Source organism: Aegilops tauschii, chromosome 2 (assembly GCF_002575655.3).
Source record: "Aegilops tauschii subsp. strangulata cultivar AL8/78 chromosome 2, Aet v6.0, whole genome shotgun sequence".
Lineage (NCBI taxonomy): Eukaryota > Viridiplantae > Streptophyta > Magnoliopsida > Poales > Poaceae > Aegilops > Aegilops tauschii.
In genome coordinates this window covers 307,585,031-307,604,870 of record NC_053036.3, presented here as the reverse complement: position 1 = coordinate 307,604,870, position 19,840 = coordinate 307,585,031, and the positions used below count along the sequence as shown (strand labels likewise).

Here is a 19,840-nt window from a genome sequence, read left to right as displayed (position 1 = left end):
GAACTAATGTCTTAAATCAAAGAAAAACTTTTTCTTTTGTTGTTACATGAAACTAGGCGGTATAAATTTAGCAACAATATAATTAGCATAGTCTGCATACCATGGAGTACTACGAGAATCATTTATGGCAGCTAGTTGTTCATTAAGAAAGCTATCATCTATAGGTAGTGGGTCATCAGGAATATTTCTAACCAAGACAAGTTGTTTGCTATGGGGTTCTCAGCTTCCTTTCTATCAATAATATGTAAATCAAATTCTTACAGCAAGAGAACCCACCTAAGTAGTCTAGGTTTAACATCTTTCTTTTCCATAAGGTAATTAATAGCAGCATGATCGGTGTGAACAATTACTTTGGAATCAACAATGTAAGATCTGAATTTATCACAAGCGAACACAACTGCTAAAAATTCTTTTTCAGTGGTAGCATAATTTCTTTGAGCATTGTCTAGGGTTTTACTAGCATAATGGATGACATTTAATTTCTTATCAACCCTTTGTCCTAGAACAACACCAACAACATAATCACTAGCATCACACATAATTTCAAAGGGTAGGTTCTAATCAGGTGGTTGAACAATTGGTGCAGAGATTAAGGCTTTCTTAAGTATTTCAAATGCTTCTACACAACCATCATCAAAAACAAATGGAACATCTTTTTGCAAAAGATTAGTGAGAGCCCTAGAAATTTTAGGGAAATCTTGAATAAATCTCCTATAGAAACCAGCATGACCAAAGAAACTTCTTGTATCTTTGATATCTTTAGGGCATGGCAGTTTTTCAATAGCGTGAACTTTACCTTTATCAACTTCAATACCTCTTTCAGAGATTTTGTGCCCCAAGACAATACCTTCATTAACCATAAAGTGGCACTTCTCCCAATTCAAGACAAGATTAGTTTCTTCACATCTCTGCAAAACTCGGTCAAGGTTGGGTGAGCAATCATCAAAAGAAGTTTCGTATACAAAAAAATCATCCATGAAAACCTCAACAATCTTTTCACAAAAGTTAGAGAATATACCGGTCATACATCTTTGAAAGGTAGTAGGTGCATTACATAAATCAAAAAAACCAAAAGGCATACATCTATAAGCAAAAGTACCAAAAGGGCATGTAAAAGTAGTTTTTTCTTGATCCGCTTGTGACACAGGTATTTGGGAAAAATAGAATATCCATCTAGAAAACAAAAATGTGTATGTTTTGATAGTATTTCTAGCATTTGATCAATGAATGGCAGAGGATAATGATAGTTCCTAGTAGCTTTATTTAGTTTTCTAAAATCAATTACCATCATATAACCTGTGATAATTCTTTGTGGGATAAGTTCATTTTTATCATTAGGAACAACAGTAATACCTCCCTTCTTAGGGACACAATGAACATGACTTACCCATCTACTATCAGCTATGGGATAGATTATACCTGCTTCCGGAAGCTTTAACATTTCATTTATCTTACCACTTCCTTCATCTTAGGATTTAACCATTGTTGGTGATCAACAATGGGTTTAGCATCAGGCTCTATATTAATCTTATGCTGACATAGAGTGGGACTAATGCCTTTAAGATCATCAAGAGTATATCCAATAGCGGCACGATGCTTCCTCGGTGTTTTCAATAATCTGTTTTCTTAATGCTCTGAAAGGTTAACACTAATAATAACAGAATATATCTTCTTTTCATCGAGATAAGCATATTTCAAAGTATCAGGCAATTGTTTAAGATCAAACACGGGATCACTCTTGGGTGGAAGTGGATCTCCAAGAGTCTCAACAAGCAAGTTCTATTTCAAAACAGGCATTTGTTTAAACAATATCTCATCTATTTCATTTCTTTCATTCATAAACATAGCATTTTCATGGTCTTGCAAATATTGTTCTAAAGGTTCAGTAGGAGGCACAACAACAGAAGCAAGACCAATAGTTTCATCTTTACTAGGCAATTCTTTATCACGAGGTTGTCTACGGAATTTGGAGAAATTAAACCCATGAAACACATCACCAAAACTTACAGTAACAGTTTCTTTCTCACAATCTATCTTAGCATTAACCGTGTTCATGAAAGACCTACCAAATATAATGGGACAAAAATCATCTTGTGGAGAACCAAGAACTAGAAAATCAGTAGGGTATTTTATTTTTCACACAAGACTTCAACATCTCTAACAACCCCAAGTGGTGTGACAGTATCTCTATTAGCAAGTTTAATAGTAACATCAATATCTTCTATTTCAGCAGGTGCAATATCATTCATAATTTCTTGATATAATGTAAATGAGATTGCACTCACACTAGCACCAAAATCACATAAGACATGATATCAATGATCTCCTATTTTAATAGAGACAACAGGCATGCCAACAACAGGTCTATCTTTATCTTTTTCATCGGGTTTAGCTATTCTAATAGCTTCATCACGGAAATAAATAACATGCCCATCAATATTTTCAACCAAGAGATCTTTAACCATATCAACATTAGGTTAAACTTTAATTTGTTCAGAGGGTGTAGGTGGTCTTGTATAAATCTTGCAAACTACACTTGAAGTTTTAGCATGTTCTTTTATCCTAACAGGAAAAGGTGGTTTCTCAAAGTAAGTAGTAGGAATAACTGGATCAACATTAGTGGTAGTTTCTTCTCTAGCTTCAATGGGTTCTACTACTTTTACTTCAATGAGAGGATGATATTTAAACCACTTCTCCTTAGCGTGATCAACATGAGTAGCAAATGATTCACAAAAAGAAGCTACTATCTCAGAGTCAAGTCCATATTTAGTGCTAAAATTCTGAAAAGCATCGGTACCTGTAAAAGTTTTAACACAATCAAATTCGAGCTTTATACCTGACTCATTACCTTCATCGAGCTCCCAATCTTCAGAGTTGCATTTAATACTTTTGAAAATAAACCATCTAAATTCAATATTCTTCTTCATAAAAGAACTAGTACAAGAAGTATCGAGCATCGATTGATCATTACGAGAAATTCGAACATAAAAATTCTGAATAATAATTTCTCTTGAGAGCTCATGATTGGGAAATGAATATAACATTGAATTAAGCCTCCCCCAAGATTGAGCGATACTTTCTCCTTCACGAGGCCAAAAATATATATATATATATATAATTCCGACCATGATGAACCAGATGCATAGGATAAAACTTTTGACGACATTCCAATTTCAATCGGTTATAATTCCAAGCTGCAATATCATTACATACCATATACCATGTCTATGACTTCCCTTCAAAGATAATGGGAAGACCTTCTTCTTGACTTCATCCTCGGTTAAACTTGCAAGCTTAAATAATCCACAAACTGTATTCACATAGATTAGATGCATAACAGGATGTAGTGTTCCATCTCCTGCATAAGGATTAGCTAGCAGTTTCTCTATCATACCAGAAAGAATTTCATAAAATATATTTTCAATAGGTGTAGTAGGTTGAGGAGTAACTCTTTGTTCTTCCAGTCGAGGTGAAGATGCCCCGAACAAACCCCTCAAAGGATGATTTTCCATAGTGACAAGTAATAGTAAATTTCAGCACGTAATATAAAATTTTCCTTACCAAAATCCACACACCAAAGGCGCTTCAATCCTCGGTAACGGTGCCAGAAAAGAGTCTTGATGACCCACAAGTATAGGGGATCAATCATAGTCCTTTCTATAAGTAAGAGTGTCGAACCCAACGAGGAGCAAAAGGAAATGACAAGCGGTTTTCAGTGAGGTATTTTCTGCAAGCATATCGGTAACAGATAGTTCCGTAATAGGATAATTTGTAATGGGTAACAAGTAACAAGTGTAGAAAAGGTGCAGAAAGGTGGCCCAATCCTTTTTATAGCAAAGGATAAGCCTGGACGAAGTCTTATATAAAGCAAAGTGCTCCCGAGGACACATGGGAATTACTGTCAAGTTAGTTTTCATCATGCTCATATGATCCGCGTTCGATACTTTGATAATTTGATATGTGGGTGATGTCCTTACTTAGACAAGCCTCCCACTTATGATTAACCCCTCTCGCAAGCATCCGCAACTACGAAACAAGAATTAAGATAAAAACCTAACCATCGCATGAAACATATGGATCCAAATCAGCCCCTTATGAAGCAACACATAAACTAGGGTTTAAGCTTCTGTCACTGTAGCAACCCGTCATCTACTTATTAATTCCCAATGCCTTCCCCTAGGCCAAAATCATGGTTAAGTGTCATGTATTCGATTTTCACATAACACCACTAGAGGAAAGACATCATATTTCTCATCAAAACATCGAACGCATAACAAATTCACACGATTACTTATAACAAGACTTCCCCCATGTCCCCAGGAACAAATGTAACTACTCACAAAGCATGCTCATGTTAAATATCAGAGGGGTATTGAATATCATTAAGGATCTGTACATATGATCTTCCACCAAATAAACCAAGTAGCGTCGACTACAAGGAGTAATCAACACTACTAGCAACCCACAGGTACCAATATGAGGTTTTGAGACAAAGATTGAATACAAGATATGAACTAGAGTATGAGAGGTGTTGGTGCTGGTGAAGATGTTGATGAATATTGACCCTCTCTCGATGAGAGGATCATTGGTGATGACAATGCTTCGATTTCCCCCTCTCGGAGGGAAGTTTCCCTGGCAGAATAGCTCCGTCGGAGCCCTAGATTTTTTCTGCCCAGACTCCGCCTCGAGAAGGCGGCGCTTTACCCTGAAAGCTTCCTTATGTTTTTTTCTAGGTTAAAACCTTTCATATAGTAGAAGATGGATGCCAGGGGCTGGCCAGGGGGCCCAAAAGCTAGGGAGGCACGTCCCCAGGCTTGTGGCCACCTGTTGGGTCCCCTTCTATTGTTTCTTCAACCAATATTTTTTATATATTCCAAAACAATTCTCCGTAAAGTTTCAGGACATTTTGAGTTTTGCAAAATAGATATCTCAGATTTGCTCCTTTCCAGTCCAGAATTCCAACTGCCCGCATTCTCCCTCTTCATGTAAATCTTGTAAAATAAGAGAGAAAAGGCAGTTGTATTGTACCATAATGTGAAATAACAGCCCTTAATGCAATTAATATCAACATAAAAACATGATACAAAAATGACGTATTAATGGCCAAGTTGGATGAGTACAAGAAAGCGGTGGATACGAGTGGTCTGCTGAAGTCCAAGAAGCCGACTGTGGAATCTGCTTTCCAGTCGGCCGGAGAGACGAAGCCAGTGCTTGTTCGTCACGAAGATCCGAATGCCGCCCTACCAACATCACCACCACCCTTGAAAACAAATAGGAAGGCGAGCTCATCCGGTTCCTCCGTGAGAACTGGGACATCTTCACATGGAAACCTTCTGACATGCCGGGTGTGCCCAGGGTACCGGCTCAGCATAGACTCTATGTCGATCCGAAGATGAAGCTTGTCAAAGAGCACCTTCGACGATCTTCCATGAAGAAGCGCAAGGCGATTGGCGAGGAAATAGCGGGGATCTTAGCCCTCAAGTTCATTCGAGAGGTGCACCACTCCGAGTGGCTCACCAACATCGTCATGGTGCCAAAGAAGAATAACTCTCTCCGAATGTGCATCGATTTTAAGCACATCAATCGGGCCTACCCGAAGGATCATTTCCCTCTCCCTCGCATAGATCATATAGTAGACTCTACACTACTAGAAAAACGGCTATAGCTAATATGGACATTAATGGCGCACCATGTATGTGGTGCGCCACTGCTATATAGCAGTGGCGCACCAGATATAGGTGCGCCATTAGTGGCCATATTACTAATGGCGCACCTGGTATGTGGTGCGCCATTACTAGTTTTGTCCTGGCTCCATACCCCTCCCCAGACTTAGTAGTGGCGCACCAGGGGATAGTGCGCCATTACTAGTTTTAACTAGTAATGGCGCACCACACCCATTGTGCGCCACTACTAACATTTTTTTTTAATTTTTTTTCAAAACTAGTAATGGCGCACCACACACCAGGTGCGCCATTAGTAACCCTGGTTTCCAATGGCGCATTCTTAGGAGGTGCACCATTGGTAACCTGGGAGCAGCTAGATATTTTTGACAGCCACCTACCACACTCACTTTCCCCACTTCATTCTCTCCACCTCTACCAAGCTTGGTCTTGGCTGCCTCCTCCTCCTCACCTCATTTGCACCATAGATTCACCGAAATTAAGTGGTTAAATTTCCTTTTTTTGATAGGTAAGTAAGGGAAAGCTTTCTTTATGTTCTAGATCTACTTTTTTCTCCCTCCAACAACGTACACACTTTTTATGGCCTAGATCTATGTATGTTTGTGGTGTTGCATATGTTTGTGTTTGTAGGTACCGGTGTTTGAAATACGATAGTTGCCAATATTTTGCCGGAATGTTGATTCATTTCCGTTTCGGCGAGAATTTGGCACTATGCATTCTTTTTGGTCCTATTTTTAGGCAAAGTCATGCCAATTTTTTTTTGGTTCTAAAATATCGTTTTGCTCTATCCCGCAGGCGACCATGGTCCACACGATGACCGAAGGCATCGTGAATAGGTTTTTGAGCTCCGCGAAGGCCGAGATGCTTCAAAAGAACGAGACAGAGATAAGATGTCCGTGTCGAAGATGCAAGCTGAAGAGCCTTATGGACCCGGATTCCGGCAGGTGCGGGACCACCTGCTCTTGCGTGGTTTCATGGATGGCTATCGGTGGCAAGGTGATGAAGATGATTATGAAGTCGTCCATGGGGGCAGGGCAAGAAATAAGGAAGGGCAGCAAGACAACCGTGGCGAGGGCGGGCGAGAAGACGAAGAATCTCCAGGACATGATCACGAAGTAGATGCAGGACACAGTCATCATGTAGAAGATGTCGTACATGATGATGAGGAAGATCAAGACGAAGGGCATGATCATGAAGATGAAGATGCCGGAGCAGACGACAATGGACCATCAATGGGCTGGGTGAAGGACCCTCATATTCAAGAGCTGCTTCTCAAGCAACCGGGTAACGCAAGAGCTATCGCCTGAGAGAAAGCCAAGCTGGATCAACTGGAGATAGACGCAGTTACTCCATTGTATGAAGGATGCAGGCCCGAGGATACCCGCCTGAAAGTAACGCTCATGGCTCTGGAGATGACGGTAAAACACAAAATGACCGACGCATGCTTCGACGAGAACATGTCATTCTGGCACGAACGTCTTCCCAAGGGGAACAAGTGCCCGACCAGTTTCGAGGAGGCGAAGAAAATCATGTGTCCTATGGATTTAACGCACGTGAAATACCATGTGTGCATGAACGATTGCATCATTTATCGGGACGAGCACGCGGAGTCTACCATATGTCCGGTGTGCGGTGTCACTCGATACAAGAAGAGGAAGAATGCTCCTCGAAAAGTGGTGTGGTACTTTCTGATCACTCCTCGTCTGCAGCGGTATTTTGTGGACCCTGAGCTAGCAAAGCTCCTGCGTTGGCACGCGGATAGGGAGGGGAAGAAGCGAGAAGATGACAGAAATGATCCGGAGATAAATAAAAAAGACAAGATGCTGACTCACCCTAAGGATGCGAGCTAGTGGCAAGCATTGAACTTCGAACACCCAGAATTTGGGGACGATCCAAGGAACATCATGCTGGGCGCGAGCACCGATGGAGTCAATCCGTTTGGCAGCCAGAGAAGCACACATAGCACCTGGCCTGTGTTTGTGTGGATGTACAACCTTCCCCCCTGGATGTGCATGAAGAGGAAGTACATTCACATGAGTATGCTAATTGAAGGGCCAAAACAACCAAGGAACGACATCAATCTATATCTGGGGCTGCTGAAAGAGGAGCTAGACACGCTGTGGAAAACGCCAGCCAATGCGTGGGACGCCCCAGAGAAAAAATATTTCCCTATGAGAGTCGCACTGCTCACGACGGTGCATGACTATCTCGGTTACGGATATGTCGCGGGGCAGGTGGTCCACGGATTTTGTGCATGCGTCAGGTGCATGGATGACACAGCGTATCGCCAGCTAGATAGAGATCCCGGGTCTTCGAAAACCATGTTCATGGGACATCGAAGGTGGCTTCGCGACGATGACTCATGGAGAAAACGCAAGGATCTGTTCGATGGTGAAACCGAACACCGAAGACGCCCTCGTGCGAGGAGCGGCGAGGAAATAGACGAGCTGTTGAAAAATTGGAAAGAGTGCCCACCGCCGGGAAAGAAGCAAAAGGCGCCAGAGCCCTGCTGAAGGTATGGAAAACGAGGTCTGTTTTCTGGGACTTGCCGTACTGGAAGATCCTCCATGTGCCTCACAGCCTTGATGTCATGCATATCACGAAGAACGTGTGCGAGAGTCTGCTTGGTACCCTGCTCAACATGCCAGAGAGGACCAAAGATGGGCCGAAAGCAAGGGCAGACTTGCAATCAATGGGCATCAGGGAGGAGCTTCACGCAAACCGCCCTAATGATGATGATGATGATGATGAGGCGAAGGACACGGAAAGTCGTCGCAAAGGCAAAAAGGCTAAGAAGATCGAATATGACTGCCCTCCCGCGTGCTTCACTCTAAGTCAGGAGGAGATTGAGCAGTTTTTCACCTACCTCGTAGGAGTAAAACTTCCTTACGGTTACGCGGGGAAGATAAGCAGATACCTAGACTCAGCGAAGCAAAAGTTCAGCGGGATGAAGTCTCACGACTGTCACGTGTTGATGACACAGATACTTCCAGTTGTAATCCGTGGGATCATGGACGCGCACGTCCGTGAAACGCTATTTGGCCTATGCAACTTTTTCGACGTCATCTCTCGGAAGTCGGTTGGCGTGAGGCAACTCAGAAGGCTACAGGAAGAGATCGTGGTGATACTATGCGAGCTTGAGATGTACTTCCCGCCCGCATTCTTCGATGTTATGGTGCATCTGCTAGTCCATATCGTGGAGGATATCATCCAACTCGGGCCGACATTCCTGCACAGCATGATGCCGTTCGAGGATGAATGGTGTCATCAAAGGATACGTTCGCAATAGGGCACGTCCAGATGGAAGCATAGCCAAGGGCTTTCTGACCGAAGAGTGCATCTCCTACTGCACGGATTATCTAGGCATCGAGAACCCCGTTGGTCTTCCCGTCAACAGGCACCTCGGCAGGCTCACTGGATGGGGTCACCGCGAGGGTCGCCGCGAAATGCATGTCGACTTCAAGGGTCGACTCGCCGACTTTGAAAGAGCAAACCTAGTCGCGCTACAACACAAAGACATGGTCGATCCTTGGGTGGTAGAGCACAAAACCTTTATTGAGAAGACGTACAATGACCGAGGCCAACAGAGGACGGACGGAGATATAATCAAAGAGCACAACTCAGGTTTCACGCGTTGGTTCAAGGACAAGCTTCTGTCGTACCATTTACATGAGGTTTCTTCCGCGGAAGAAAAACTCATATTTGCCTTGTCATAGGGCGCCGAGCACAACTTGATGACCTATGAGGCGTACGATATCAACGGCTACACATTCTACACCGAGGAAAAGGACATGAAGAGCGATGATTATCAGAACTCCGGGGTAACGATGGAATCCTACACCGGTAACGACATGGCAGATACTACGGAAGGATCGAGGAGATCTGGGAGCTGAGCTACGCTGGAGAGAAGGTCCCGATGTTCCGTGTCAGATGGGCCAAGAGCGTCCTAAAAGAAGACCATGGTTATACCCGAAGCCAAATCCAAGACCGCGGGCGCAAACGTCACCGCGAAAAATGAGCCATGGGTACTGGCTTCCCAAGTGGACCAATGCTTCTTCATTACCGACCCGTCAAAGCCCAGTCCTGTTGTCGTGAGGAGAGGCAATAGGAACATCATCGGAATGGATGGAGTCTCCAATGATATAGGTGCGCCATTGCTATCACGGGGTTTATGGCGCACCCCTAGAAGGTGTGCCATTGATATACCAATTTTTATTTATGTTTATTCTGGTATTTTATTTTTCAGTGTTCCTTTTCCTGCTTAAATTTGCAAACATTTTTTGAAAATGCAAACATTTTTCTAACTCACAAAAAGTATTGAATTTGTTAATATTTTTTGAACTCATGAAATTTTTTAAATTTCATGGGCACTTTTTGAATTCACGAATATTTTTCAAATTTGATGATATTTTTTCATATTCATAAATGTTTTACCAATTCACAAATGTTTTGCAACGCAAGTATTTGAAAATTAGTAATAACTACTTATATCGTAACATTTTAAAATTTATGGTCATTTTCTAAAAAATTATTAGATGCAACAAAAAATCCCAAAAAAAAGTTAGTAATGGCGCACCAGGAGAAGGTGCGCCATTGCTATCACGGTGTTTAGGGCGCACCCCTAAATGGTGCGCCATTGGTATACCAACTCTTATGGCGCACCCCTAAAAGGTGCGCCATTGCTAACCCTCCCCCCACTAAAATAACCCCATCCACTCCCACTTGCTCCCCTCTCCCTCTGGCCTCTCTCCCTCCCTCGCCAGATCCACGCGCCCGATCGCCTCCGTCGCCGTTCGTCGCCCACCACCGCGGCGACCACCTTCCCCCATGCTCCTCCGACTGGTCCAACCACTCCACCGGCATCCGCTGCTACCTCTACGTCGACGCGTGCGAGCCGAGGAGCCGCACAGCACCGGATCCACCTCGTCTTCTTCCTCGGGTCACCGTCGTCTTCCTCAACTCCGGCCACCTCTGCTGCTACTAAGCTCTCGCAGGGCCTCCTTGCGCCTCCCCGGTGAGCTCCACCTCCTCTCCCCTCTTCCTTCTCTACCTCTTCCACCGCCGTCGCCTCCTCTCCCGACTCATCTCTCCGGTGCTCTCCTCCGGCTCAGATCAGAGACCGCTAGGGCACAGTCGGCTAGGGAGCAGCGGCCATCTCCAACCCTTCTTGCTTCCCCTCGGAGGAGCAGTCCAGGAGGGGGCTTCGCCGGCGAGTCGTCGGCCTCATCGCCAACGGTGACCTCGGGCTCCTCTCGGAGGGTATTCAAGGTAAATTTCTTACCTTTGGACTGCTTCTTCTTGAGACCATCACGAGTTGCATGTAGTAACTGGTCCTCTACTGAATTGATTGATCAAGAAATAAATTAACACAAAGCAGCCTAGATATTTCTGAACCAAAACAGAAAAAAATGAATAAAGACATGAACAAATTACAGCAATTCAGGATGATTAGATTTAGCACATCTCTAATGCGTGCTCCAGAGCGTCGCTTTCCCGTTACCAGTTTGGCAGAAACACATGAAACCTTTTTATACACCAGTATAACTTGTGTGGCTCTTATTACCAGTATATGCTGTGGAATAGGGAAGCAGATTTGTGAGGTTGTTTGTGCATACGTCTGCCCACTAAGCCACTAAATTTTTTTTGGCCTTAATATTGTAAATCATGTTACTTTCTGAACATTGATTGTTTACCGTACACAAGATTAATGTTGACTATTGTCAATGATGTGATTAACCCTGTGAAAAAAGCATGTCCTTTACTGCTACTGCCCAGCAGTGACTGTGTATCTGCATTGCTGTAGAGGCGACTCTGAATATGTTCTACATACATGCAAGTATGGACTGTTATTGTGTTCCCGGCCTGCTGCTTGAGCCATCGCTGCTTTGCTCTTGCTGCCGCTACCTGCTGCTGTGGTTTGCAGGGACAAATAGTTACCCCTTTCTCCTGAAATGTTGATTAATTTCCGTTTTGGTTGAGAATGGGGCACTCCTAGGTCCAGAAAATTAGCAAAGGTCATGCCCAATTTTCTTTACCTAGAAGGTGCCCGATTCTCAACCGAAACAAAAATTAATCAGCATGAATGGCTTTTACCTGGGAGCATTGTTCAGCATTGCTTATATCTGCGCATAAGGTCTATTTGTTATTACTATAGCACCATGTATTTTTCTGATGATGGCAGTTTGGTGCTTGTCTGTAGTCAAATAGGAGTAAAGGATCATAGCTTTGTCTGTTATGTGTAATCACCTGTAAACTTTGACAGTTGCTAAAAATTGTAGTAACCTGGCCACTTGACCCAGGGGAGCTCATGTGGTGTGGTGTTTAAAATGATATCTGGATAGGCTGGTCAGCTGTAGTGTAATGTCATCTGCAACCTACTGTTGATGGCCTTGTGTTCCTGCTCCTTTTGCTGCTTTGTTAAGTCTATTCACCTTTTTTGGTTTGTTTGTGCCTTGGACTGCTAATGTGCATTTTGTAGACCAAATAATTTGATTTTTGCCCTTACATTTTCTAGTATCTAGTACTGCCTAGGGTACTTTGTCTGTTGTGTATGTGGCAAAGTGATTAAATACATGGTCTATGCTGCAGTTCAAGGGGTAAAAGCATCATCATGCTATATGAATGAAGTAATGTTTGTTATACACAAAATGTCCAAACTCCTTCAATGTTGATTAGCAGAGTATTAATATACAACTAAAGTAAATGATACTTGGTATTGGCCAGTCTTTGATTTCTTTTGAGAGTTTGCTGAAACCATGGTTTCATGTTTCCTTTCATCATGAATGCTACTTTAAGTTGAGTCAGGTTTAGCAATAGTGCACTTAGTAGGATAGAAAATATATAACCTGCAATAGTGCACTTAGTAGGATAGCAATAGTGCACTTGGAACAATCTTTTGGGTAAAGGGGTGTTTATAACCTGTAATGTGTAAATATATAGGATAGAAGAATAGATACTACCCTGATCTCATCCAATAACTCTAGTAGCCTTTTTTCCTATTTAGAGCGAACATGGCGGACAACAATGAGGCCGGTGGTTCGGGCAAGTCATTCTGGGAGCTGTCCCAGGAGATGGAGGAAGAACCTCACCGCTATGAGGACGCCGCGGAAGAGACCGATCCCGACTACACAACCCCTAGTGGCTTCGGGGATGACACCACTGATGGTGCCGCCGGGGATGCCACCACTGATGATGGCAGCGCACGCATAGATGGCAGCCAACCGAAGAGGCAACGGAAGGACCGGCGCCCGAACGTGATCGGCACCGTCAAGGAGGAATTTACTGAAGTGTCCTCCAGTGGGCATCCAACAGCGCCCAAAGAATTAGTCAGTGGGCACGCGGGACAACTCGGGTGCATTCTCCGGAGCACCGTCTCGATCAACATCGAGAACCTAAGGCATCGTGACCGAGGGAATTTGCGCAACCTCCTCTTCACGAAGCTGCACGAACGATACAAGTTCCCCGGTGACTTCGCAAACACACGCCTCTCAGGGAATAAAGTGAACAGTGCCGCCCTCACGAAGATGAGCACGGCCCTGGCTACTTGGAGAGCCGCGGTGAAGAGAAGGATTCTAAGTGGTGATAGTTGTGAGAAGATCAAGGGTACAAATCCTTCGATCAGCGAAGCTAACTACCTGGAGTTCAAGATCAAGTGTGAGAGCAACGCATCCGTAGAATCAAGTCAGTGGGGGAAAGATATGCGGGACTTGAACTTAGGACACCACACACTCAGTCCCGGCGGTTACAGAGTGGCGGAACCTATATGGGACAAGGAGGACGCGGAGCGTGCCGAACAAGGCCTACCGCCCCTCTTTGATAAATACCGTGACAAGCAGACCAGGAACTATGTCAGGGCCTGGTACAAGGTGGACCCGGTAACAAAGGAGCTTACCACGGATCCGAAGACCAAGGCGCTTGAGCTTGTTCTGGTAAGGAATACACCCCCGCGTAATTAGCTCCATATGGTTGCATTCTAATTAATGAAGCCAAATTTCTAAATGGTTCACGTTCCTTCCACAGGAAACTGAAAGCAGTAGCGCGGGGTCTCAGATCTCCCCTCGGGACACCACTTTAAATAGGCCGTTGAACGTAATGAAACTCAAGGATAAGTTCAGTAAGCCGTCGTCAACTTGTCGTGTGGCCGGCAAAGGCTTGTCCACAAAATGGTCGGAATACTATAAGGCTGGGCGAAAGGAGAGAAAGACCAGCTCGGAAAGCCAGGAGCGTGAGGTTAAAGAACTCAAGGCACAAGTGGCGTGGATTCCGGAGATAGTCCAAGAGCAAGTGCGAGACCAACTGGGAGCGATGATCACCGCCATTATGCCTACCTTGCTTGAGGGGCTACAGGCGTGGATTGCGGGCGGCCAACAGGGGCCGCCCCCGATTCCCAGCTTCACGGGCAGCAACTCGCACAACGAGCCGACGCCATTGGTGTCTCCGGCGGAGGCAGCATTGGTGTCTCCGGCGTCGGCGCCGGTATTGGAGCTTAATGCACCCGGGTGTGGGAAGAATACGCTGGTCGGCACCTCGGCAGCAAGCGTCCCCTCCGTCACTTGCACGCCCACCGTTAGTGGTGCCTCAACATTAGCCGAGCTCAACGCCATCACGGTAACTAAGCTTCGGCCGATGACTTCATCTCCTTGCCTTTGACTGGGCATCCCTGACGGCCTACATGTTTTCGCAGGGTGCCGCCGACGTTCCATGCACTCTCCTACACTTCATGGACGGCGAGTTGATCGATGTCGCCAAGGCCAAAATCGTTCAACCGGGCAACTGCGTGTTCCACGGTAATCCGATGCCACCCACCGTGTATAGGGTTCAACTGGTTCGGGTGTTGGGGGGCTGCGACGACTTGTTACCTCCGTATCGACCCCCTGGGGCGGATGAAGATGATGTGATGACCCTCAGCGCCTGCATAAGCCGGTCCATGCTTTGGCTGAAGAGCCAGATTCGTTTGGGGGTAGGGGACACCACCCCACAGACAACACCGCCAGTCGTGCCGGCGCCAAGCCATGGCAAGACCGCAGCAACGCTACCGCCGTCAGCTGATCCGAACATGCATATGGCACAGGATCCGGACGACGACGATGGTACATTTTGCAACGTCGATAAGTACTTCAACGAACATGGGTACGGTGACGAATTCTTGGGGCCTCCTTCTCAAGAACCCAACCCTGTAAAAGACTATCGCGATCTAGTTGGTACCGCGGAGAAACCCAATTGCAATAGGCGTCGTCTGGCGTTCAGTTCTCAGGAGACGCCTCCAGCTGCCGCCTTCACCGAGACTCAAATAGCCGAGGTGCGAAATATTATCAGCCCCAACACACTCAAGAAGGTGGTCTCTGAGCAGAACTCGATCCCATTACAGCAGAAGAAGCAGAAGGGACGGAAAAGAAAAAATAACAAGGGTGCGAGCCAGCCGGCATCGAGTATGATCCGTGCTCAGGACGGGCCACCTTCACCTAAGGATATCTCGAGGAGGGTGCATGTGGCGGGTAGGCCGATGCTACCGACTAATCTGCTCAATGCTGCAACCGGTGCTATGTGGAGTCTGCATGACAGTGTTCTTTGTATGGAGAAGCGGCATCTCTCCGAGAATGATGTGGCATACCCGTTTTTCGTAGCCAAGGTGCCAGAGGGCAATGGCTTTGTCGATAGCACCATCGGGCGTATGATCGTCCTGCGGTTTGATGACATCTTCGCTATGTTTAACCTTGATCCGCTGCACTACACCTTCATTCGGCTATTGTTGCTCAGTATGGAGATGCAGATCATTAGAGACAAGACCCCGGACATCGTGATAGTCGACCCCTTCTACATGCGTGCCAAGATCTTGGGCAGTGCTGGGGACCGGCAAGTCGCGAGTTCATACCTCGAAGGCGTCATTCTTGCGAACCCAGATAAGGATAACTTCCTCGTGCCTTACTTTTCTGAGTAAGTCATCCCCTCACCGCCCCGTAACATATGGTTTCTTAGATTTCAATCGTTCTTTTTTTCTAACATTCCGTGTTTTGTGTAGTGACACACATTGCACACTCATCCTCTTAAGCCCGAAATATTCCATGGCCATGTATTTCGACTCGGACCGTCAGTCGAAGAAAGACTACACAAATATCAAGAAAGTTCTTGATGATGCTCTCCCCGGCTACGCCAAATCTGGAGGCACCTTCAGGAGGCCAATTTGTAGGTACGGCAAGTACATGTTCACCCACGTAACGACGTTCCCCTGCGTCAAGCAGTCGCCTGGCAGTCAGAAGGATGCCTACTACGCCCTCCATCACATGCGGCGATCGTATGGGACCATAATCACCTTATGCTACGAAATAATCTCAAAGATTGGGCCGCGCGCTTGTCGGAAATCCAAGACGAGGACATCAGACAAGAATTCTTTCGCATCCAGTCGGAGTTTGCGGAAATCATCTATCAAGATGTCCTTCGTACCTCGGGGCAGTTCTACCTCAAATATCAACCGTCCAACAGTGAAATAGAAACAACGCTACAAATGTAGGCTGACAACGACCGCACATTCATGACCATCACAAAAGACGACGGCTTCATCCACGCTCCGGTCCCTAAGTCGAGTCGAAAGTAATGATGCTATGTAGTTCTGAAATATCGATTAGCTCATGTTGTAATTAAACTTTAATGAACTTGTATGTCTCTTTAGTTTGGACAGTTGTTCAACTTATATGTAATCGATGCTATTTATTAGTAGGACCATGAATCGTGCTATTAATGTGTTGCTTTTCTCTTCCGATCCTTTTGTTGCATACTTATATGTTGCTTATATATTATCTGTGAATTGCTACTAACGTTTTGTTTGTCTCGTGCATAGAGATGCTGTCGTATGTCGTGTACAAGGGTAAGGTTCCCGGAGTCTACGACGACTGGGAGGAGTGTCAGAGACAGGTTCACCATTTCAGCGGTAACAGTTACAAAGGGTAGACCACTAGGGCGGAGGCGGAAGCTAGATACGCGCGCTATCTAGCGGGAGAGAGGAGGGAGCGGAGGAGGAACCGGATGAAGACCAGTTTCATCGCGATGATGCTCATCGTGACCGCAGCTCTCTTCTATGTCATGGTAGTTTATATTATCGATATCGACTTTGTAATGTGACGACAAACTCGGCTAATATGATGAACTTTGCTAATGTCTCGAGACCTAAACTTGGCTAATGTTTGAACTTTGTTCGCTATTTTGAATTTGGAGACTAATATGATGAATTCTATTGTGTGATGTTTATATTCTGTGCTGTAACGTATTTTGTAACCTCTGCAAATACCAGAAAAGCAAAAAATAATAATTCCTAATATTCATAGTAGTGGCGCACCATATTGAGCATTAGTGGCGCACCAAGGCTAAATACCAGTGGCGCATTATGGGGCATAGTAATGGCGCACTTGGGGGCATACGTGAAGGTAAATATGGCCCCCTAGGAGGCATAGTAATGGCGCACTATGTGGTGCGCCACTATTATCTGGGATACTAATGGCGCACCAGAGGTGCGCCATTACTATTTGTTACTAGTGGCGTGTTAATAGTGGCACACCTATAGTGCGCCATTAATAGCAAAAACTGGTGCGCCACTAACAACCTTTTTCTAGTAGTGCTACTACCGGGTGTGAGCGGTTATCAATTTTGGATGCGTACTCTAGGTACCACCAGATCTGAATGTATGGTCCCGATGAAATAAAAACAACGTTCATCACCCCACTCGGGTGTTTTTGCTATATCACTATGCCATTCAAATTGAAAAATGTTGGAGCTACGTTCCAGCAAATGATTCAGAAGTGCTTGCGACACCAAATCAGTCGGAATGTCGATGCCTACATGGACGACATCATGGTCAAGTCTAGGAAAGGTTCCGACCTCCTGACTGACCTTGCCGACACCTTCGCGAACTTACGCCTTTTTGGCATAAAGCTCAATCCTGCTAAGTGTACCTTCGGGGTCCCTGCCGGCAAGTTACCCGGTTTCCTCATTTCCGGATGCGGGATCGATGCAAACCCCGAGAAGATCGGAGCAATTGTCCGAATGAAACAACCAAAGTGTCTCCATGACTTGCAATGCCTCACGGGCTGCCTAGCAACCGAGTAGTTTCATCTCGAAACTCGGTGAAAAGGCCTTGCCGCTTTACTGATTGATGAAGAAGTCTGACAGGTTCAACTGGACTCCCGAAGCACATGCTGCATTCCAAGAACTCAACGCCCTGCTTTCCACCCAATCGGTGCTTGCTGCTCCGATCAGTAGAGAGCCCTTGCTCTTATACATCGCGGCCACAAGCCAAGTTGTTAGTATGGTGCTCGTTGTGGAGCGGGAGGAACAAGGCAAAACCTTCAAGCTCCAGCGACCAGTCTACTACATCTCCGAAGATCTGACCCATTCCAAGCAAAGGTACCCGCATTACCAGAAGTTAGTATATGGGATCTATATAACTCCAAAGAAGGTGACACATTACTTCCAAGAGCACTCGGTCATAGTGATAAGTGACACCCCTTTGTCTGAGATCATGAACAACGGAGATGCTATAGGCCGATTGGCAAAGTGGGCCATCGAGCTCCTTCTGTTGGATACCAAGTTCGAAGCTAAGAAAGCCATCAAGTCACAAGCCCTAGAGGATTTCCTCGCCGGGTGGGCAGAGCAGGAGCAGCCTGTCCTGAGCCTCCCTGAGCACTAGACAATGTTCTTCGACGGCTCCAAGATGCTCCATGGATCCAGAGTTGGAGTGTTCTTCATGTCCCCCAAGGGTGATCGACTTAGTTATGTGCTTCAGTTTCACTTTGATTCCTCCAACAATGAGGGCGAGTATGAAGCTCTCCTATATGAGTTGCGGAAGGGAATTACTCTTGGGATTCGCCGATTGACGGTCTATGGCGACTCAGATCTAGTGGTTAACCAAGTCATGAAGGAATGGGATATCCGTAGTCCGGCAATTACAGGCTACTACAACACCATCAAAAAGCCGGAGAAGAACTTTGAAGGGCTAGAACTCCATCACATACCACGACTCAAGAACCATGTGGATGATGACTTGGCCAGGATAGGTTCCACTCGGAAGGCAGTCCCTAAAAATGTGTTCCTAGAGCACTTACACTCGCCCATGATCAAGGGAGACCCTTTCGTGGAGGAGCCCCCGCAACCAGTTGGTCCATCAAATCCGACTAAAGTGGACATTCCTATAGTGATCGACCTGGTCCACGAGATCCTTGTTATCACTCCTGAGTGGACTGAACCGTATCTGGCTTATTTTCTCAGGCAAGAGCTTCTAGAAGATGAGGCTGAGGCTCGTCAGATCGTCTGCTGATCTGAAGCCTTCACCGTCATGGGAGATTAGCTATATAAGAAAAGCACTACTAGAGTCACTCAGCGATGCACAACACTGGAAGAAGGACAACAGATTCTGCAGGAGGTTCATTTGAGAACCTGCGGACATCATGCATCCTCTAGAATGTTGGTTTCCAAGGCGTTCAAGGCTAGGTACTATTGGCCCCGTGCCAATGAGGCCGCCCGAGACATGGTGGATCAGTGCGTCGATTGCCAATTCTATGCAAATCAGTCACACAAACCAGCATCCACTCTAAAGACAACCCCCCTCAGTTGGCCATTCACCGTCTGGGGGCTCAGCATGGTCGGCCCTCTCTGGACCGGGGCGAGTGGTTTTACACACCTGTTGGTGGCAGTCGACAAGTTCACCAACTGGATTGAAGTGAAGCCTATAAAGAAGTTGGACTCGCAACTGCCATTCAATTCATCAAGGAAATAATCTTCAGATTCGGAGTCCCCCACAACAACATCATCACCGACAAGGTTCCAACTACAACTCGGATGAGTCCCGCGAGTTCTGCTATTCCCAAGGCACTCGGGTTGATTATGCCTCTACGGCACACCTGCAGCCAACGGACAAGCAGAACGGGTGAATGGACTGATACTTCAAGGATTGAAGCTCTGCCTCATGCACGACCTAAAGCACGCGGCAGGGGCTTGGGTCGCCGAGCTGCCATCAGTCCTCTGGGGCTTACGAATGACCCCACACCGATCTACCAATCGCACCCCATTCTTCATGGTGTACGGGTCGGAAGCGGTCCTACCGAGTGATCTACTTCACAACTCCCCCGAGTGGAGCTGTACTCGGAAGCCGAAGCTGAAGAAGCGAGACAAGA

At 45.8% G+C, this 19,840-nt stretch overlaps 1 protein-coding gene across 1 annotated transcript; it reads left to right on the top strand.

Moving 5' to 3' along the window:
- The first annotated feature begins 17,823 nt into the window (after window positions 1-17,823).
- Window positions 17,824-18,357, top strand: LOC141040966 (uncharacterized). Its single transcript, XM_073507077.1, has one exon. The coding sequence runs from the start codon at window positions 17,824-17,826 to the stop codon at window positions 18,355-18,357; it is 534 nt and encodes a 177-aa protein (XP_073363178.1).
- Window positions 18,358-19,840: the final 1,483 nt, after the last annotated feature.